This window comes from Rattus norvegicus, chromosome 10 (genome assembly GCF_021556685.1).
Source record: "Rattus norvegicus strain SHRSP/BbbUtx chromosome 10, alternate assembly SHRSP_T2T, whole genome shotgun sequence".
Taxonomy (NCBI): Eukaryota; Metazoa; Chordata; class Mammalia; order Rodentia; family Muridae; genus Rattus; species Rattus norvegicus.
The window spans coordinates 101001322-101024319 of record NC_141543.1 but is presented as its reverse complement, the minus strand read 5'-3'; the positions used below and the strand labels follow the sequence as shown (position 1 = coordinate 101024319).

Genomic DNA, 22998 nt, shown 5'->3' with positions numbered 1-22998 from the left:
AAGGACAAAAAAAACTCTTATAAGAAAAAGGGAGCAGCATTTTGGAGGATAAGGAGACATGAAGATAGAATCTGGGGTTTGGAGTGATTTTGCCACAGGCCAAAGAATGTCCGGAGGTTCTGAAAGCTAGAAGAGGCAAGGACAGACCCTCCCTTCAGGCTGTCAGAGGAAGTGTGGTTCTGGTTCCAATTTCTGGTGTCCAGGAGTACAAGACAAATAATCTGTGTTGTTATAGCAGCTTTATGGAATAGCAATACGACAGCCACAGGAAGCTCAGGTCACACATGTGTGCCACAGATGATTACCGAATGACGAGCCAGTTAGGTTTCAAACTTTACACAGAAATGTACATAAAGGTATGTTTGAATGGGTCTTAATGTGGCTGTTTTATATCAACATGTTTCTGTCTAGTAAAATAACCATACGTGGAGCTACAAAGATACCTTAGTGCTTAAGACACTTACTGCTCTTGCAGAAGACCAGGTTCAACTCCCAGTGCCCACGTGGTGCCTCTCAGCCATCTGTAACTCCAGTTCCAGGGGATCCAGTGTCTCTGCTCAACTCCATTGTCTCCTGCATGCACATGGTGGTATGCAGACATACGTTTAGGCACATGCATACACAGAAAATAAAGTAACTACTTAAAAATAAACAAGTAATTGCCCTTCCAAGGCAAACAATCAATACCGATCTACCTTGTACATAAACCACGACTTTACTTAAGTAGGTCTTTGTGGGGTTTTTTTCTTTTCCTCTTTTAAGTATTTTTACATTTATTTTCCTTATTAAAGATACTCTTATTTCATGTGTGTGGGTACTCTGGCTGTATGTGTGTCTCTGCATAGTTCAGGTCAGGATTTATATCCTGCCTTTTCTATCCCATCTACAGAATAACATAGTTTGATCTCATTAAAGTGTCTGTAACACCCAGGGCTTAGTACCCAGTGGTGAGTCCACCATCTACATTTCAGCCTTGGGCTGGCTGTGAGGAAACCTCCCTAGTCCCTCCTTGTCACCTGTTCTTTCTGCAGCTCCTCGTCACTTTCACTACTTAACCGTTATCTCTACTAAAATTTTCCTTTGAAACGTTTGGTGAGCTCTCCATGTCCTAACTGGATATTATCAAACACCATCAACTCTGTTCTCCCTAATCCTCACCAGTTTCATTCTTTTTATTTTTTTCAATGAAAATATAAGGGGAAAATGACCCCTCGTGCACTGCCTTTATCTAATTTTTCTTGGTTGTTAGAAAGGCAGAGGGGACACTGAATATATAGCAGCTTGAAATCATTAATTCTAGGAAAGAGAACGTGATACAAGGGACAGGGGGAAGGGAGACACTATTGCCGCTACAAAATACTCTGTCACTCCAATAGTCTACAAGGAATAAGTGTTATTTGTAGAACGAAAGATGCACACGTCTGAAAATGAGCTACTTCCGCCTCCTGTGACTGCTCACTGCTGGTGTCATCGAAGCTGTTGACTTTTGCTGGGGTGTGAGTGTGCTCATCAAACCTAATCCACATTAAGTCAACTTCTCAGAGTCACACTGAGGAGGAGGGGCCCTGAAGAAGCTACTGGGGTCATGGGGATCCTATCTCATGAATGAATTATTGTTCTCCTTAAGAGGCTGAGTTGTAGGCATAAATTTTCAGCAACCTACTTTTAATAAGGGTTCAACCTGTCCTTTAGCCCACCACCCAGCAGGAGTAGCAGAAGAGAAAAGTTAGTAGGATATGGGGGAAGTGGACCTGTTCAGCAATAGTTCTTTGGGGGTGACCTCCATCTTCTTTGGCAGCAGTTCAGTCCCATAGCAAACACCAAATACGAATCAGCAGCCGCAGAGCAGTCCTCTAGGCAGGCAGACACCACATATGAACCAGCAGTTGTAGTTCAGTCCTGAAGAAACCTCAAGGAAGAAGCCACAAGATGCTCACAGGAACCTCGCAAGCAGTTCTTGGGCGAGTTTCCCTAAATGGCAGTGTTCTCACAAGTTGAACTCAATGCTATGTAAGGCGAACCAATACATGAGCGCTGTTAGGAAAGAATAGCAAGGCAGGGCTAAGCAAGGCTCAGTGTTCTTCTCCCACTGTCTGTGGAGCCATCTTTATACTCCTTCATCACGAGTCCTTTTACGTGTTTGCTATATACAAACATCCTTTCACCTGTGTCTGCTTCAGGAAAACAGTCTTTCCCGTGTCTGCTCCAGCAAAACATCCTCTCACCTGTGTGCCCCAGCAAAACATCACTTGACATACTGTCTTTCCAAACAAACGAGAAGTTTCCACTTTACTGGGTTAGTTCCTCAAGGCCTGGACTGGGGCTCACGGTACTGGATTAGTCACAGTTGACGTTCTCAGCTTACTCTCTGAGTTCACTCTTACCACATGACCTCTTCTGTTTCCTTCTAGTATCCTACCAGTAGCTGGTCAGATGTGTCCACTGACAGGAGACAGAGCCATGAACTAAAATACACCTCTTTTTATGATGATGTACTTGGCCCGTATTATTTTAGTTTAGCAATAAAAAAAAATGGACTAAGCCACCTGTCTCGGCAGAGCTGACTAAATGCTTTAGAAATGGCATATCCAATAATTGTCTCCTGAGAGACACAGACAAAGCATATCAAATACAGAGGTAAATGCTAGCAGCAAACCACTGAACCAAGAATGGGATCCCTGCTGGAGGAATTAGAGAAAGGCTTGAAGGAGCTGAAGGGGTTTGCAACCCCATAAGAACAATACCAACCAACCATAGCTCCCAGGGACTAAACCACTACCCAAAGAGTACACATGGACAGACCCATGGTTCCAGCTGCATATGTAGCAGAGGATGGCCTTGTTGGGCACCAATGGAAGGAGAAGCCCTTGATCCTAGCAAGGTGGGACCCTCAGTATAGGGGGATGTCGGTGGGGAGGGGAACACCCTTATAGAAGAAGGGGAGGGGGATGGGATAGGGGGCTTATATCCAGGAAACCAGGAAAGGGAATAACATTTGAAATGTAAATAAAAAAATCCAATTAGAAAATTAAATTAAAAAAAAAGACCTACTTGGGAGCTAGAATGGGAATTACAGTCTACAAGTTATATTATAATTTTAAATTATAAAATTTGTAATTTTATTTAAAAAAAAAAGAAAAAGAAATGGCATATCCAGAAAGAGGCACCACAGGCTCCAATGATGATCTCTGCCTCATCCCTCTAGAACACCAAAGCAGAGTGGAAGCTCAGCATCTGTTAGTGTTCTGAGATGAGGGCTATGGTTTTATAAGCAACATGTTGTTGAGTTGAAGCCCAGGTTCACAGTTTTGTCCATGGTGTGGTCAACCATACATCTGGGGACAGATAGAGGGAAAGTATGGCCCCCATTGAGTCCCTTTGCAAAGGAGGCTCAGTCTAACCCAGAGAGGAAGAGGCATGGATAATTCATCACAGACATGGGCTACAGTCATCTGCCTGATCCTAAACTGACAAATAGCTTTTGATCTTTCCATTCTTCCTTCCAAATTGAAAATAAAACCACCACTGAGAGAGTTGAGATGGTCAGTTGATTTTTTTTTCAAAAAAAATATATTTTAGAGTATGAGAGTTGGTGGGAAAGGGGGTCAGTTTAACCCCAGCACTTGAGAAGTAGGTGGATCTCTGTGAATGTAAGGGCACCATAGTCTACATTGTGAACTATGTAGTGAGGCTCTGCCTCAAAAATCAGAAATAAATAGATGAGGTGTGAGAGTTAGGATGACGTCAGGACTTTGATCCCAGTGACTCTTAATCATCTGAATCATGGTCTGACAGAATCCAATTAACTTAATATAGCCAATTGCACAATTTACTATAATAAATGGCAGGCTGTCACATTGTACATACATGACGTCCTCTCTTGGAAAGAAGACGCTTGATTACACAGCCAACTAAGATGGTGCTGTTGAACTGCGCTGTGTGGGGAATGGAATGAAAAGGGCGAGGGACAGGAGGAAAGAGGATCGTCTTCTGTGTGACCGGGACAAGGCTGGAGAAGAAAACAGACAGCAGGAGTATACACAGGAGCACAAGGAGGGAGGGAGAAAAAAAGAGGCCACAGACACTTTGTGCAGACAGAGACCGTACAAAAGATATTTAGAAACATGTTGTGGGGCAGACATCATGGCCAAGCCTGTCTACCTGAGTTCAAGTCTCTGGACTCAGGTGGGGAGAGAACCAACTCCCAGTTGATGCTCTCTGGCCCCCACGTAAGTGCCAATAAAATAAACGAACAAACAAAAATAATAAAAGCCCTTATAAAAATGTGTTGCTTACTTCAGTAAGCTAATTCTCTCTTTCCCACCTTCTCAAAAGTTATTTTGTGGAAGCCACTGCTAAGCATCCACGTTCTTTGGAGTTGTGTCTATTTATTTTAGCCTTGTTGACTCTCTAGGCTGAACTTTGAGCCAAAACAGCCGTTCCACTACGTGGATTGAATGTGCTGTTTAAGTAGGACGGGGAGACACAGCCTTGGTCACCCTGGCATCTGAAACTCACTAACCTATGAGTGGGTGCAGCTTAGAATTATCAGGGCTGGAAACAATCTGATACACAGGGGTCTGTGGATTTCTTCTCATCCTGAAACAAAATTACAATTGCTGTGGCTCAGAAGCATTCCAGCTTCCAGTGTTTCCCCTCTGTTGTATCTCCTCAGGAAACGGGGTAAATGTTTGACTTTTATTAACCTTGTTTCCCCTTCCCTTTAAAGCCCACCACTATTGAAAATATCCATTCAATGAACTAAAATTGGGTAAACATTTGAGAAGGCAGAGGTGTTTGACCTGATTTATATGTTACACAATACATCCCGAACATCACATGGCATCTCATAAAATGTACACTTTTGTGGTTTTGTGTGCCCATTAAAAACTAATTTAGCTGAAAATAATTACATACTCTTTAAATCCCAGCACTCAAGAGGCAGAGGCCAGTGGATCTCCGAGTTTGAGAACAAGACAAGTCAGGATTACTTAGTGAGAACCTATCTCAAAAAGAAAATTAATTTAAATTATTTTAAGTTAAAATAACCCCCGTATATAATGCCATAAAATGAACCAAGCCAAGCTTGTTTTGAATTTTTGAGTCAGGGTCTCAGGTACCCAAGTCGGCCTCGAACTTGCTACCTACTGAAAGACCTTGAGCTCCTCTGGTCTCCTCCTTAGGAGTGTTAAGGTTCCATGCCTGTGTCACCATGCCAAGGTTTAAGCAGTTCTGAGTATTCAGCCCGGGGACCCTAGTGTGGTACAGGAGCACTCCCCAAACACAGCTAAGTCCCCTTCCAAAGTCAAGCTTTTAAATGAAGCGTGATCAACAGTCAGGCAAATGTGGAGAGCATGCGCAGTAGCGGCGGATCGCCGTGCAGCTTTGTCGGACTTCAGCGGGTTTTAACAATCCCAGTCCCTCCCTTCGACCCCACAGGGAACGTCACTGATGAATGTGCTGCTCGTTATAGGCCGATCTGTTCAGATTCAGATGGCCAGGCCAAAATCCCCCGAGGGGAAGGTGATCGAAGAAGAGGTACTTGGGGCGTAATGGAGGCACAAGGACGGAGCTCAGATGAATGTGGTTAGTGAATCACAGGAGGGCGAATGGCCAGAGAGGAAATGAAATGTGCAGGTACAATGAAAAGATGTCCTCTGAGGGCCAAGAACAGTCCTCACGAGACACCAGATCCGCCACCACCTTCATCTGGGACTTGTGAGAAACCCGCACTGTTGAAGCCACCCAGTCAATGACAGATTTGTTAAACTCACCCACACTAAGAGCGCCTACCATTCTCCTCCGTGCCTTCTTTATAATTTTACTGCACACGTATCTATGTATTAGTATCGAGAATTACTTTTCCAACTTTAAAACGTACTTAAACAGTCATAGCCCATTCCGCTCATACACACGTCATGAATCTTTATATGTTCATGCAACCGGAGGATGCATCAACATGGAAAATACAGAAGTGTGTTCCTCTGTCCTGAGGGCTGTTTCCCAGTGTATGGCAGAATCATGTTTATGAACGTACCCTCCCTAGACGAGGGCTTATTTTCTATTTTACTTCTTTGCTACTATAAGCCAGACTACATAAAAAAAAAATTTTTTTTTCCAGTGGAATACGTGCAGCCTTTTTTTTTTTTAATCCCTTTTGGTTTTAACCTATAGCTAGTTGATTAATCTAACTGTAATGGTTTTATTCTGTAACTGTGAGATAGATAGATAGATAGATAGATAGATAGATAGATAGATAGATAGATAGATAGAACCAAAAGCAACTTAAGGATGAAAAGGATTATTTGGCTTACATCAGTGAGAAAATTCAGGACAGGAATTCAAGGCAGGAACCTGGGGGCACGGACTCTAGAGGAGTAGAGCTCACTGGCTTGCTGTCTGGTTCATGTTTAGGAGAATTAACATCAGAAATTACCTCTCACTCATCACACTTGTTTGTACAGCCCAGGACCACCTGCCTAGGAAATGGTGCCACCCACAGTGGACTGGGCCTTCCTACCTCAATTAACAACGAAGACAATCCCTCACACACATGCCTACAGGCCAACCCTATAAAGACAATTTCTCAACTGAGACTCTTTTCAAGTGGTTCTGGGCTCTGTCAAATTGACAACACCAACTGGGAAAACACCCAATAATGTTGACTTCATTTTTTTTAAATGTGTGTCTGTTGTTTTTAAACACGTGAATTGCTATGACCACTGGGATATAGAACAGTTCCATCACCCGCTTACCTAACACCACTCCTTTGTAGTCCAACCTTTGTCACCCCGTTGCCTGGCAACCAGTGATAGACTGTAATATTGACAATGCCATAGTTTGTTTGTTCATTTGTCTGTTTCATTCCTTGGACTGTAGCCTCAAACAGTGTACAATCTTTTGAGACTGAGCTCTCTCACTCAGCACAGTGCCTTTCAGATCTACCCTGCCACTGTGTGTCTCAATGTGACAGCCCTTCATCTTACTACGATATAGTCTATCACGTGTGATTCTCATTGTAGATTCCAGGCCGTCCTCCTGCCTCTGCCTTGCACTATGCGCAGAAACGCTGATTCTTGGGGTTGTGGGTTAGTATCCATTTGAGTACACATGTATACATGCATGCATGTGTATGTATATAAACATGTGGAAGCCAGAGGACAGCCTCCCATGTCACCTCTAGAGATGCATACCGTCTGTCTCCTTTGAGACAGAATAGCTCATTGGCCTGGAGTCAATTGCCAGTGGATTTCAAAGACCTCCCTGCCTCTTTCCCCAGTATTAAATTAGATGACAAGAGACACTGTGACACCTGACCTTGTTTTTAGATTTATTTTAATTAATTTATTTATTCAAGCAATCCCCCACAGACGTATCCACAATCCAAGCCAGTATAGACAACCCCCCATAGAGACCCTCCTCCCAGATGGTTCCTGGTTATATCAAGTTGACAGTTAAAGCCGACCACTATAGCGCGTGTTTTAAAGAGCTTCAGAAAAGAATTATCTATCAGCTTTACAAAGATACTTGCCATTTCTCGGCTCTTCCTTCACCCCTGATGATCCAGGCTTCCTTCTGGAAACACTTATCTTCTGAAATTTTTCCTTTAACATTTGCAAGAGCTAAATTCTCTTTGCTGTTTTTTTTTTTTTTCCAAATCTGAGGATGGCCTTATTTCATCTTCTCTCCTGAAAGAAATTAATGCTGGAAGGGAACTTTGAAATTGTCTAGCTCAAAATGCTCATTTGCATGTGAAGCAAAGCCCAGAGGTATTAAATAACTAACCCACACCATCTCTATAGCTAATGGCTGAGCCTGGGCCACGGGCTAACTCCTCTCTCCCAAGCCTGCGCTCTTCCCTCTACATAATGTCCTGACTTGTTATTTCAATTATTTGGCTTGCACTGGGAGCAAACTGATGCAAAATCGGCTCTTACTTGTTTATTAGGAAAAAATGTAAAGTTACCTCTTTTTTTAGAACTGAAGAGGGCTTTAGAGATCGTGAGCTTTGACGTTCCATATTTCTAAGTGTGGAAAATGGAGCCCAGAGAAGGTAACGCAGTTCCCCTGAAGAAATTGTATTAATGAGAGCCACGACTTTCTACAGCGAAGCCACACTACATGCCCACCGTTTGTAAACAGCAGGCTGATGCTGTCTCGTCGGCCGCGTTCCCGAGAGTAGTAATGGCTTGTGCTGAGCCAACACACTTAGACCCCTTAGGACTTCCTAATTACAATTGCAATGAGCAGCATTAGACTGTGCAGCCTAGCTGGACATCTGGGACCCAGTCTATGCCTCTGCTGCCATTAGCCTTGTCCTCCTAGCCAGTGATTCCCAGACTTCATTTGGTGTCTGATTCTCACAGGCTGTTAAAACAGTCTTGGTTTAAAGGGCCGGAGAGATGGGATGATGCACTGGCTGTTCTTCCAGAGGACTCGGGTTTGATTCTCAGCGCTCACAGCATGACTTACAGCTACCTTCTATAGCTGCAGTCCCAGGGAATGTAACTTCTTCTAGTCTCTGAGAGCACACACACACACAGACATACATGCAAACAAAACACCCATACACATACCAATAAGTAAATATTTAAAAATGAAAATAGGCTCGCTGAAAATACACATTCCCATTCCCAGCTTCTCCTTCTTCCAAACATGCTTGTGCATGTGTGCGCCTCTCTCTCTGTCTCTCTGTCTCTGTCTCTGTCTCTGTCTCTGTCTCTCTCTCTCTCTCTCACACACACACACACACACACACAACACACTCTCTCTCACCTTTCTCTCTCACAGTCTCTTCTCTGTCCCTCTTTCTCTCTCTCTGTCTCTCTGTCTCTCTCTGTCTCTCTGTCTCTGTCTCTCTCTCTCACACACACACACACACACAAAACACACTCTCTCTCACCTTTCTCTCTCACAGTCTCTTCTCTGTCCCTCTTTCTCTTTCTCTGTCTCTCTGTCTCTCTCTGTCTCTCTCTCTCTGTCTCTCTGTCTCTTTCTCTCTGTCTCCCTGTCTCTCTCCCTGTATCTCTCTGTCTCTTTCTCTTTCTCTGTCTCTCTGTCTCTCTGTCTCTCTCTGTCTCTCTGTCTCTCTCTGTCTCTCTGTCTTTGTCTCTGTCTCTCTTTCTCTCTCTCTCTTTCTCCCTCTCTCTCCCTCTGTGTGTGTGTGTGTGTGTGTGTGTCTGTGTCTGTGTGTGTGTGTGTCCACATATTTGTGGAAATGCAGGCATGCATGTGGAGTTCAGAGAGTAGCCTCAGGTGTCAGTCCTCACCTTGTACCTTGAGACAGGGTTCATCATTGTTCCTGGTACAGAGCCCAGTCTAGCTGGAGCGTGAGCTTCTAGAGACTCTCCAGTCTCTGTTCCTCAAGTGTACAGTTTTATATGGGCTCTGGGGATCCAGATGAAGCTCCTCATGCTTCAGCCTCGAGTGCTTTCTCCACCGAGTCATCTCCTCAACCCCAGCCCCAACCCTTCCAAACATTCTAATCCACTCAATCCAGGGCACAGCCTGGAATTCTCACTTTTATAAACACCAGGTAATTCTGAGACCGTCTGCACTCACTGAAGAGAGACATTCATTCTATATTGAAGCATTATGTTTCGGTTTCGGGTAGAAAATTCTAGAGCTTCTAATTCAAAATAAACAGATAGGCCAGGCAGTGCAAGTTTACAGTCCTGAGTACTACACTGACTGAGGTAAGAGGCTAGCAGAGGCTACCACAGTGAGTTCCAGTCCACCCTGGGAAACTGAGAGGGCATGTGTCTGACAATAAAAAATAAAAATGGGGCTAGAAGATATAAGTCAATGTTGCTGTGCTTGCTTAGAGTATGTGAGGACCTAGGTTCACTCCAGGACACCACACAGAAAAGATGGAGAAGGGAATTCTAGGCTGTCTGGATCTGGTAAACACCAGAGGCTACCCTCTGAACTTTGCATGTATGCCACCGAACAAATATGTGGGCAGAGAGAGAGAGAGAGGGGATCTACCACTCAAGGCCATTTCAAATGCCCACCTCCTCTCACTGATGGCTGGGAGGGCAGGTACGGCAGGCAGCACTGCCCTTACATGCACCTATTCTGCAGTAAAGCCTTGGGGACCAGGTTGTTTGCCTCCCTAAAGGCTCCTATCTACCACACCTTAGATAGCTGCAGTGGGATTATACTAGGTCTCTATTTCAATAGAGTGCTTTAAATCTGGGCCTGGGATTTATAGCTCCATGTTACTTTTTTCATGATGAACAGCATTGGAATGTGTACTTGGTTTTGTTTACCACATTAGCAAATAATCGTCATCTTCTACTCTTGCAGGAAAAAAAAAAGCCCATTCCTAAACAACTGCAAAATCCTATGACCAAGTCAGTATATCTTCCAAATTTCCTTCTGAATCTTAGATTGATTTATTTGGGCTGGAGAGACGGCTCAGTGGTTAAGAGCACTGACTGCTCTTCCAGAGGTCCTGAGTTCAAATCCCAGCACCTGCATGGTGGCTCACAACCATCTGTAGTGGGATTCGATGTCCTCTTCTGGTGAGTCTGAAGATGGCGGCAGTGTACTCCTATACATAAAATAAATAAATAAATCTTTTTTATGTTAAGTTGCCTGCCTGCTTGCATTTGCACTGCATGAATACCCACAGACACCAGAAGAGGGCATCAGAGTTCCTGGAACTGGAGTTAGGAGCTGTGCAGCTGATATGGGTGCTGGAAACCAAACACCCAGGTCCTCTACAAGAGCAGCCATTCCTCTTAACTGCTCAGCCATCTCTCCAGACCCCCAAGTTTTTACATTAAAGAAAATTCCAAGTCACTCCCTACCCACATCCATATGTTAATACACACAGACAGTCACACACACACACACACACACACACACACACACACACACACACACGCCATTTATGCTACAAAAAAAGAAATAAATATTGGTTTTTATTCATAGGCCATACTGTAGATGATATTCTGTGAAGGCCAAAAAGGGGTGGGAGGGCACACATGTCTTCATGAAATTACAGCTTAGCATTAAGAAAAAACTACACAAATAAATAAGTTATGTTTTAAGCATCATGTGAATTGCCTGTGTGGTAAAAGCAGCGTGCGAGCTTCACAGATGAAGAGCTGTTATCTTCACGAGTTGACTCCTGGAAAGAGCAAGCTTGCTCGTTCGCAAGCCTGAAGGGGAGCACGGTGCCCTTGGCATTTGCCACTGGTGAGCTATGGAGGGGCACGGATTCCCTAATCGGCCTCGGGGCTTCATTTTCTTAATTGGCTTGCAGGTACAGATAGATCCATCTCTCTAATGACCATAAAAGATGCTTGAAAAGGCAGGAAGTAACTGTGTCAGATATTTCTTCTGTGTCTCCTACAGGTTTCCAAATTGTGGCATTTTATCATCACCAATAGTTAAGCCCCCGTGGTGTTCCGGACCCTGTAATGGCAGAGATTTCCAGTGGGCCTGTACCTCACGCAGCAAGCATTCCCTCAAATGGAAGGCTGTTAGAGACCCGTGTCGGTTAATAAGTAGCCTGCTTTCCCTGTGCTCAGAGGGAGTGCTCGGTGAAGGGCACGTGCATACGGTATTAGCCTGCAAACGTGGCTGTAACAAGGTATCACAATGCGGGTAGTGCAAACAACACAAATGTATCAGTTCATAGTTCTAAGGGCCGGAGCTCTAAGCTCCCGAGGTGAGCAGGGTTGGTCTGGTCTGAGATTTCTGCTCTGGGCCTCTTGCCTAGCTTTCCGAGATTTGCGAGCATTGTCCGTCACACTTTGTCTTGTAGTTGAATTGTCCTGACTTCTGTCTTCATCTTTACCTAGTGCTGTCTAGATGTGCACCACTCTGCATCCAAACTTCCCCTCAAGCATCTGCTCTCCTCCAGGTTGTCTCCACTGTACCTGCAATGGCCTCACTTCCGAATGTGTTCACACTCTGAGACGTTGGACAAAGTTAAGGTTTCAGCACAGGAGTTTGAGAAGGGGGCATGTTTCAGCGCTGAATGCACACAATGAATTACATACAGCATGGGCGATGTTGAAGTGTGGAATTATATGAGGAGCTGGGGGATGGGGTGGGACACAAAAGCTAATAGCTCTGAGTTCAATGGGTTCAAGGACATGCATCAGGGGGAAAAAGGGACGCGTGGCCAGAGTTTCGGTAGGAAACAGATAGATGTTCATCAAGTGGGTAAAGGAGCAAGAAAGAGCATTCAGCCGAAGAGAGTCTCTTGGAACCTGAGGCACTTAAAGAATTGCAGAAACCACCGTGGGGTAAAGACTGGGGAGGGGAGAGATCTAGAAAGGAGGCTGGAGGGGTTGGGGATTTAGCTCAGTGGTAGAGCGCTTGCCTAGCAAGTGCAAGGCCCTGGGTTCGGTCCCCAGCTCTGAAAAAAAGAAAAAAAAAAAAGAAAGGAGGCTGGAAAGGAAGTTAGAAGCCAGACGATGAAGACCTGTGTCACAGCAAATGGCCTAATCTCCATGAAAATCTAAGGTGCGGGATGTCCTGGTTGTATCTTCGTGCTAGAGTCCCATTCTGGTGAGTGTGGGGGAGCGCTGGAATGGAGCTGTGCTGGAAGCCAAGAGGCGAGCCTGGAGCGTGTCTGCAAGTCTACAAACGTATGGTGCTCTGGATGCATCCGAGAGGAGAAGAGATGGAGGGGAAGATGGGCTTCCAGTGGGAAGCTGAAGCAAGTGGCAGGTCACGGAAAACCATTTGGAAAAGAAGCATTCATGGAAATTAGGTAGCTGAGGCTCCTTAAGGGAACCTGGGAGCCCAGACATAGAGAGGCAGAGAAGGAGAGCTCGTGTCTGAAACAGAAAGAGATTTGGAGAATACCTTGAAAACAGCTGGGTGAGCAGTCGTACTCTCCTCCCTAACCTCACATTCACTTTGTATCTGACTTCCATACCCTTGACCTTTATAGGGTATGTATGTTTGGATAACCTTCAAGCAAGTTAGAAAGAGCATTCCCTATACTGGAGCCAGATGAAACTGTCTACTGAGGAGGCATGAGGGCCCATTAGCTGGGGATAATCAAAGTCACACAGTTTATGGCATCTTTTATCAATCTAGAAACATGCAAACAGAACCCTATCATAGACAGGGCACCATTGTTGATCACCTGGCTTTTTCAGTCTACTGGCCATGGTGCCTAGTTAGACAAGGCAGAAGTTGCGAAGTCTCTCAGAAACTGACCACCTGTTAATATGTAATGCTAGATAAAAATGTCCAAGTCCCACGGATCTCTGAGGCTGTGACCACACCCAGCTTGTGCGAATTGGCTGGGAACGTAGGGTCTTGAGGGTTTCTGAGTCGGACTCAGTCTTAAGGAATCTAGTCGTTTTGTCTGGTGTTTTGTACTTCCAGTTTTTTTCCTGTGGTTTTCGTTGTTGCTTTTGTTTGTTTGAAACCATGAAGAGTCTCCAACCTAGCCCAGTGCTTTACAAGAAACCAGAAGTAATTATCACAGGCAGAACACGTCTCATAGTTACCTGGCATAGGCTGGGGATGTTCAGAGCAGTGTGTACACTTTAACTCATTGTAAGCCTCGGGATGACCTCATGGAGTAAATTTGCATTGCGGAATGCTTAGGCAACAGCTCAATTAGTAAACTTCTTGCTATGCAAGCACTACGCTAATCTCCAGTACCCTCATAAAAACCCAAGGTAGCATGGTGGCAGACATTTATAGCCCCAAGTGCGGGGGGGGGGGGGGGGGGGGGGGCAGAAACTGATGGTCTCTAGAGTTTGCTGATCAGCCAATCTGGTCCCTGAGGAAGAACCTGCCTTAAAATCACCAGTGTGGATCAGTGGCCCCTGAAGAATAACACTCAGAGTTGACTTCTGGCCTCCCTGTGCACGCGCGCACGCACACACACACACACACACACACACACACACACACACACACAGAGTTTCATCTAAAGGTGAGAGGACAGCAGATGCCACAACTGCAGAGAAAACTCCAGTGTGAACCCACAAGCTACAGTGTCTCAGAAAGGAGACTCTAGCAAGAAGAGCCTGGAGATCTTTAACCAGCAAAATTAGCATACATAGCGGTTTTGCTGCCCAGGCACGGAACAGCTGGCAAAAAAAAAAAAAAAAAAAAATCTTTTCCTGAACATTCTCCAGGGTGGGGCCACCTCTCCAGGCAGACTCACATTTACTATACTCCCAGATTATAAGACAGAGTAAGCCAAGATTTCAGGGCCACCCTCTTCTGCTCCTCACAGGGAAGGAGCGTGGGTGGAGAAGTGTAAATGACCTCACAGGATATCAGGAGAAAGTCTAAGTAAGCGGGTCCTCCAGTGATTCATTTGGGTGGACGACTTTCACACCAAGACACATTCAAGAGTTCGGAGTGGGGTCATTTGGGGCCCCTCCCTCCCTGCCATTTCCCCTTTCCAAAGTACTGGCAGATTTGGAGTCAAACTCTATCCAAACAGGAAATCGCTCAGGTTCTAGCTTAACGGGTGGGGGTGTCTTATTTTGAAAGGGAAAACTATTTTTGCACACCACGTGGGTATCTTCAGAGCAAGTGCCTACTATGTGCTGGACGCATGGTAGTTATGAATCCAGTGTATGCCCTGCAAGGACTATGCTGAAAGACGAAATCTAAACCCCCATACACACATCTGGCAAAGCTTACGGAAGAAAGGCATTGTCCTTTTTTTTTTTTTCCTAAAAACTAAAATTGGAAATAAAAGGCTCAAACGCACCTCTCTTGGGCTCACCAGGGTGTGTGTGAAGAACCCTGAGCAGGGAAAGTAGGAGGCCAGGGGCAAGGAGGAGGGGATGGGAGGAGAAGAAGGTTGATGACAAGCAAGGTGGAAGGGCAGAGCCGGCAGCAGAGGGATTGGGAGTTTGGCTGGCAAGCTACGCCAGAGGCAGGTGCCAGCTAAGAGTGGGCGGAGGTACCGGCGCCGGGCCAAGCCAGGCAGCAGGGAGGCTCGGCTTTACCTCTGCCTCTAGGAGTCTAGGCGCAAAGACAAGCTCGCCCCGAGGCGCCCCTGCTTCAACTCTCCATTCCCTCCGCTCCTGGCAGCCTGGGGCACGGGAGTCCCTGCCGCCTGCAGGAGGAGCCTCTAGAGCTGTCTCAGCAGCTGCGGAGCGACAGCATCCTTGGAAGAGACGCCCCAGGCTACGCAGACTCTCCAGTCTTTTCCTAGGGGGGCGAGAGCTCCCTTTCGCTCCCTCCAGTGATCGCCCCTACCCGGTCACCAGAGCCAGCCAGCACTCGTGTCCCGGGGACCTTTCCACCTGAGCGGCCCCTGAAGGAGGGGGTCACAGGGCAAAGAGACTCAAATAACAACCGGGTAGCCAGGGAACCCCAACCCCGCGTCTCTACTGGGCGAGAAAGACGACGCTGTCAACACTGTGAGCTTCCTGCACGCGGTCCCCAAGTTCAGGGGAGACACCCTTCCAGGAGGAGCTAATCCCCTGTGTGAGCATTCCAGCCCCATCCGGACTCCAGGAGCTTCTTCCGTCTGCACCCTAAGTGTTTTCCGGGTCTCTGCTTGGGCCATGCCCGGACTGCGCAGGGACCGCCTGCTGGCCCTGCTGCTCCTGGGCGCGCTCTTCTCTGCCGACCTCTACTTCCACCTCTGGCCGCAAGTGCAGCGCCAGCTCGGGCCGGGAGAGCGCCCCGCTGGCTGCCCGTGCTCCGGCCGCGCCCCCTCCACGTCCCTACACTCAGCCGCAGCCTCCCGGGACCCTGGCACCGCCTCGCACAACTTTTCAGGAGCCTTGCCCCGGGTTGAGCATCCCAGCCGCGGCCACCCTGCCCCGCGCTCTAAGCTGAAGGCCCTCTTCGCCCACTCGCTCTACCAAGTCCTGGAGGATCCGCCTCTCCTGGGACCCGAAGACTGGCTCCTGGCCAGCCAGGAGGCGCTGCGGTATTACCGGAGGAAGGTGGCCCGCTGGAACAGGTGAGGACCCTGCCTGGGGGACCCCCAGGCGCCAGACTCCCTAGCGTGACTCTCCACGCCCTATCTACCCATGTCTGTTCCCATCCTGGGCTATGGGAGCTTCACCCTGCCGTCACAGCCTGGCATTAGGCTTCGATCCCCATCTGGAACCCCAGCAGCTGTAGCAGACTTCAGACCATAGTAAGATCTCCATGTGAGAAACAGCAAAGAAATGCTCGCAGCCACTCCCGTTGAGTTCCCCGGTTCTCTAGCCAGTTACTCTCCTGGTCCAAAGCTTTCTCTGGCCTCTTTCTTTCTCTCTGTCCTGCTGTGGACAGCTGCTGTGTGTGGCTTTTGTTTTCCAGAATGAACTTTGCGAACAGAGAGCAGGGCTGGCTCAAATTTAGCACAGACCTCCGCTCTTTGGTCAGAACTGACTGCCACATTCCCAAAGACCCAGTGTTTGTCCCCTGTCCCTGTTGGGCAACCCCCGCTCAGGGTTGGAGACCAGAGAGGTCACTGGAACAGCAGTTAAAGGCTCAGCTGTCTGATGTGGCCAATCCCTGTTGCTCTCTAAACAGAATCTGTCAGGGTTTTTGGCCAATGTCCCGAACTGAAAGCAGTTTGTTATCTTTTATTATTGTGATGATTTGGGGTGAGGCTTCTGGAGGGGGCAGGGGGCTGGTAGAGGCCTAGGAATTTTGTAAGCTGGAAGCAAAATTTGCAGCTAAATATTAAAGTATGTAGGATAAGTCTAAGAGTGTTTTTACAAGAGTATGTTGGATAAAGTGGGATAAATGTAAGTGTTTTTACAAGAGTGTTGTCGAGATGGTGAGGTAGTGATTACTGGGAGGTCCCCCAGCCTAGAACAGAAAGCCCTCATATGAGTTAAGGACTCTGTTTCAAAGTCCAGAGCTTGTCTGTCACTTGAATCCAGGGTTCCCTGTTCGTGCCACACCCATCTGTTAATACAAGAGATTTCAGAATGAGGTGGCAGGGGTGGTTTTTAAGAGTCCCTCGGGAAGATGAGAAGACTGTAAGTCCCAGTTGGAACTCTGTGGCTAGCCCAAAATTTAACTGTTTTCTCACTAATTGGTGGGACTAAAACGTGAGGGGGTGGGGAAGAGTTTCCTCGGATGAAGGGAAAGAGGTTGAAAGGGATTGGCTGACGTCGAGACAGCGAATTGCATTTGCCACCTCCATGCCTGGTGATTTTATATTAGACAGCGGTTCTCAATTCTGTTGCTAATTGCATGCAATAAAAAGATTGCTTCTCAAGTGCCGTCGCTTTCAATATTCCCTTAATTTCATCAATAATGTGGGAGCATTGTGGACCAGTGAACTGGGAAACTTGCCCTTAGAAAAATCATCCAAGAACTTCAGGCTATGGGCAAAGTTGCTTGCGATTGTAAACATGGACGCTTGTCTGCCTAGTCTCATCCTGCCGCCTTAAAGTCCCCTACGTTACTTGGGCCCTGGAGGAGATTCCAGGGAAATATTTAGGGAGAAGAGCAAAATTCTTCCTCACCGAGCTGAGTAATTGATTTTAAGCTTGCTTCTAACAATGTGTGTAAACACACACACACACACACACACACACACACACATAATTTACTACCCAGAAATGTTGGTCATTTTAACAGGGAATCAGTAGGGGCTGGGGACCTTTCTTGTTTGTCTGCAGCCGATCACTAAACGTAGCAGTTTCCCAGGTCAAGTCCTATGGGGGGCTCGAAAGTTGAAGCTGTAGATGATTGTGCCAAACCTTGACCTCTGAGACAGAAAACACATTCCCTCCACCTGAAGAGTCCTGTAGCTATCAACAGGGTGACGTCCACAAGAAAATGGGTTATGGTTACACCCACGTTAAAAATGCAGTCGCTCAGAGTATAGCTCAGTAGGTAGAGCGCTTGCCTGGCATTCAGGAAGCCCTGGTTCAGTTTGCAGAATCCCATAAACCAGGCGCACATCTGTGATCCTGATCCTCAGGGGGTTAGAAAGTGGAAGTGCAGGATCCAAGGTCGTCTACTTGCTGAGTTGGAGGTCAGGGCTACACGAGAGCCTGTCTCCAGATACATGGAACCCAAAAGACTTATTGGCTGGTGTAGTTTGACTCTTCAGAAAACTTCTACTGTAGTCACACCATCCCTGACTAAGGCATGTGTCCTGGTGACTATGAGGACGGACGGATGTGTTCATGGACCCCGGAGCAAAGAAGCATCCAGATCCCCGAAGCAGATATTTAGAATGGGCAGCCGCAAGGGAGGCATAAAGAGTAGTCTAGGCAACTGTGGCTTGCACAGACATGCCCTTGCTTGTAGCCACGACCCTGCTAGCATTTTAAAGCTAGCGATATTTAAATGGTGCTTCCCTGACAATAATTACCCAACATTAATTGCTATCCGGAAACAAACCTATCAGCAAACTGTCTAGCACATTAGGAGAGGCAGAGGTAATAACATAGCCAAATCAGCATTCTTCATCCTTTGCCTGGAAGGGAATGTGATTTTTTTTTTTTTTTTTTGCTACCACATTAAGAAATGACAAAGGGAGCCAACTTCCAATAGGGGGGCGTGTAATGGCTCCTTCTACTCCCGACCCCTGAACGTTCCTTTTGGATTTCACACAGTACCAGATGGAGTCTGTGCGCTGTCCTGAATGTCTTGATCCTCATTCCATGTCAGTTCATCGGATGTATTTTAGTTAGGTTGGACTGTGGAAGCGATGCTGTGTGTTGAGTGGGGTTGGCTCCTGGGCAAACCTCCTTATACGACAGTCCTTCCTTGACTTACTGCTTCTCTCTCTCTCTCTCTCTCTCTCTCTCTCTCTCTCTCTCTCTCTCTCTCTCTCTCTTATTCGAAGTGCAACCAAGTGTGGTGCGGTCCAAGTTTAAAATGTAATCAGGGAAAGTGTCACTGTCAGGCTGTCAGCTCCTGATCACAGCGAGCAAACCAGTGCCAGGCTCCATCAACCTTGGTGACACCTCTGGCACCTGTCTGGAATATCAAAAAGGCAGGGGGACAGGGAAATGTCAGCATCACTCTTTCAGGCCGTAAACCAACGAGGCAGAACTGTGCCGCACTTGCTGTTAGTCCTTGGCCGTCACGGCAATAGTGAGGCTTACCTGGATCCCAGGTAACCGTTCACATCAGCAGCCATGCTGGCACTCTGATCTTGGAACTTCTGTGGTCCACACTGTCCCCGCCAGACATCTGTTCTTGGACGGACATGTCAAAACTGGAAGGCTTGTCCTGGCCTTTTGCCCGCATATCTTTGGTCAGTTCTTCCGTAATCCTCTGGTCTTGGTGGTCAAGGTCAAATAGGGTCATGCCTGTTTTGCATAGCAACTCCAGCAGCGGGAATACAAGCATAAGTTCTCCGACCTCTGCTTTTCTTCCTGTCTTCCTCCCATGTCAGGAACATGGTACTGGCCTGCAATCACAGAGTCAGTGTCTCTCCATCTCGAGCTTCTACCAGTTCCCCTCTCCTACCTCCTTGTCATCACGGAAAAGAACCCTGGCCCAAAAGTCTCTCTTTAGAAGTCACAGCAAAGAGACTGGGCAACTTTTCAAAAATGACAGTTGTTCAAGAGGAGTAAGCTGGCTGAAGTTTTTCTGGGGGAAGCTCTGAGAAGATCCAGAAGCAAGGCAGACAAGAGGAAAATAGAGAGGAAAGGCCAGGAGAGGAAAGAAAGAGTTCTGCTGGAAATAAGAACTGTCTAGTCTAGGAATCTCAAAAGATTAGCTCTCTCCTCCCACAGCTCTGTGCTATGAGCAAGGCACCCTTCCACTCTTCTGCTTTCCTCCTCGGTGTCTCTGTAGGTCTTTCTGGCTTACCTCCAGACCATTTGCAACATCCATTTCTCAAGAGCAGGTCAGCCTTCGGGTGGACAGAAGTCCAGATGAACAGTCACTGACAATGGCCTTCCTCCCAGAGTCAGCAGGACTCTGCTAGCTTTTGTTGGCTTTTGTCTGAGTATTTGTCCAGCAATGCTAGGTAAAGAGAGATATGGCCGCCCAGGATTTGGGAATACTCCCCAGCCTCGACCTATGCATGGTGAACAACCAGAGTGAGGATTCATTTCCATCCAGCTTAATTAGAGCCTGGCTGGGTTGGTTTGGGAAAAGCTATCATCTTGATGGTTTCCCAGACCTGGGACTGCTCTATTCTGCTCAGAATCAGAAGCCGCAAGCAGATGGTTTCTGGGTGAGTTAGTCCAGGAAACCAGTTCAGGCTCCTCTCTCGTTGTACCCTGACTCACTCCCTCAACAAAGGGCTGGATCAGGAGAAGTATCAGTGGTGGTCCTCGAAGGAGGGTAGCACATCCTGCTTCTAAACAGATCAAAATGAAGACCTTTGCTTGGTCAAGAGTCCGAAGCCATGCCATTATTTCCTGTCCCTGGCTGTCTTCTCTCACCTCAACCATTTTCTCAATGATTCTGGAAATTCAAGTAGCTATTTTTATATGTGTAAAAACACACACACACACACAGTTGATTACTCTGGCCTCAAGGTTCGGTAGAAGTAGGTACATGTAGTCAGGAGATTTCCTAGATGGGCTCCAAAGATTTCCAACCCTGGTATATGCGCGCACGCACACACACACACACACACACACACACACACACACACACACACACACGCCTACCCCTATCAATTCCTTTTGTGTCTGCTCTAAATATATTTGCAGATGTCCCAGGACAGGGGAACTCTCTGATGGGGCTGATGCCAACACATAAATCCCTAACTCAAGATCCCTTGAGTTTATGGACAAAGAGGAAACCAGAGAGTTTGACTAGTACTACTGACTTGAAGGGGGCAGGGAGCATTTGGCAGGGAATATAAATGACCTTTAAGAGTCCAGGTTGGCCCCTGCTGACACACAGCAAGAAGACAGAAATTTAGGTCCTGCGACCAGGAAACGAATTCCCACTCTCAATGGGAAAGGGTCTGGCAACAGAGGTTATACCCCATGCCACACTCCCCAGAGCCTCCACACAAGAATTCAGATCAATCGGGACCTTAACTTCAGCTCATGCAGGTCACATATCCACTGAGAGCAGGGCCTCTGCCCTCCAGAACTGGGAGGTGAAGTAGGGCGGGGAGGTGTTTAAGCTGCTGGATTTGTGATGGTTCTAAGGACTGTGATAAGTGAACACGGTGCTTCCCTTTGGTCTACTGAGTGGAGGAAACAGGATGAGAACATTATACAAAGCAGTCCAAGTCAGGCACATAGTCAACCATACCAGGCTTTCCTTAGAGTTGGGTCCAGAATCGTGTCTGTAACTACCAGCTCCCTAGCCCTCCCCCTGTCCGGTACCCTTTGACGTCCAGAAGCCATTGCCTGAACTCTTCAGGATTGTCCTCTCTGACAGCACCCTTACTGGTCCTTCTGTGGCTGTATGCCTTCTGACACACATGCCACAAGGTTTTACTTGATCATCTGCTATGCCCAACCTTCACTTCATGGGTCTTGGAGGGAGGCGGGAAGATGAATGGCCCCTTGCTCTTGGCACTGAAAGCTTGCCCACAACCACACACCATACCACACACCCCCATACATCTGTTTCAAGGTTTGCCATGGGGTAGATCTCAAGTAAACATCTGTGGAATGCATAATCGTGAACAGATGACACCAAGGCTTAAGGCTACCAGTAGATCGTCTCCTACTGGATAAAATAGATCCCAGCTGTGAAGTCACCCCCACCTGACTCGCTGACGCCTATGAAAATCTGAAGCGAAACCAGCCCAATGAGCCAACGTGAGGTTTGCATCTGGGTTCACTTCCCATGGTAGGAGCCTGAAGCAAGTCAAGTTCAGACCTGAGAGCCAGGCAAGAAGGAAAGTTGAGAAGGTGTCATTTGCTGGGATGAAGGACTTTCTTCAGCATCTTAGGCTTTCTTAGGAAGAGCAGCCAAGAAGCCTTGCATGGAATAAAAATGGGAAACGCGGGGGCTTTGACTGTGCCAAAGCGGTCCCTGCCCTGCCCCTTGGCAGGTGCCCACCTATATTTTTCTTGTGATTATTCATTAAGCTGGAAGCTGATGAGAAACTGTGGGTCCTGCTGAAGTACGCCTGCGTACGGCTTAAAGCCCAGCGGGGGTACCATTCTAAACAGCTGTGGCTTTAGTGGAGCAGAAGTTACTGGGCACAAATGACTACCTGTTATCATAGGCAGGCACTCGTGTATGTGCCTAACGAAAACCACAGTATGGAAAATACACTTAGCTGTTTGTGCCGCCGCTTGGCACAATGTCCTGGGGCTGAAAGTGGGAAATCGGGCCAGAATTGAGTTTGTGGGCTATGGGGAGAGGCCAGCGTCCAAGACTTTCCATCTGTAAAGCCTGGCTTTAGGGGCCAAGCCCTGAGGGCAGCCAGGAGAGTTTGGCTGGAGCAACAAGAGACCAAGTGGAGTCCCAGCGAGGGCCTGTTTTATTGAATTCACTAGTAATAAGCCAGATAATAAATTTGTGGTGCCACAGGAAACAGAGCAGTGAGGAACTGTGGTTCCCAAGAAGCCCTGTGTCTGTAATAAACCCAGCAAAATACAGAAATGCTGGCCAAGGGGCTGGAGAGATGCCTAGGTGGGGAGAGAGCCCTCTGCACAAACTCAGTAGGCTCAGTGGTGCACGCCTGTAATTTTAACACCGGGGAGGCAGAGACAAGGGGGACTCGCTGCCTCGCCACTCTAGACAAATGGGTGAGCTCCAGGTTCAGTCAGAGAACCTGTCTTTAAGAAATAAAAAAAAAAAAAAAAAAAAAAAAGGAAAGCAATTTAGGAAGATACCCAATGGTGACTTATGACCTCTGTATTCATATGCAGGTTCGCGCATGGGCGTGAGTGCATTGATGCATGCGTGGGTAGGTGTGCATGCATACGTACATCTGTCTGTCTCTGTGTCTGTCTGTCTGTCTCTCTCTCTTTCTCTCACACACACACACACACACACACACCACACACACACACACACACACACACGTTGGCATAGAAGAGTATATCTGAGAAACTGGATGACAAAAAGTACGGTGGCCTGGAGTTATTTTACCATACGGGGTGCCAAACCCAATCTAGATCCCCCTTGCCAAGCACCCACTCCACC

General features: G+C 47.1%; 1 protein-coding gene and 1 long non-coding RNA gene across 3 annotated transcripts in view; one reads left to right on the top strand and one right to left on the bottom strand.

The window, feature by feature from the left end:
* Positions 1-7318: 7318 nt before the first annotated feature.
* On the bottom strand, positions 7319-19664 carry LOC148003153 (uncharacterized). Its single transcript, XR_015632219.1, has 2 exons — positions 19023-19664; positions 7319-7688 (listed from the first exon to the last, which is right to left on the bottom strand). It is a non-coding gene; the product is annotated as an uncharacterized LOC148003153 (long non-coding RNA).
* Positions 14950-22998, top strand: part of Fam20a (FAM20A, golgi associated secretory pathway pseudokinase) — a 54717-nt gene continuing 46668 nt past the window's right edge. The window contains exon 1 of one of the 2 annotated variants that reach the window (XR_015630683.1): positions 14950-15919. Coding sequence is in view for 1 of the 2 variants with exons in the window: in NM_001012237.2 (NP_001012237.1) it covers positions 15516-15919 (404 nt within the window). In the remaining variant the exon portion in view is untranslated. 2 annotated transcript variants of the gene reach the window in all.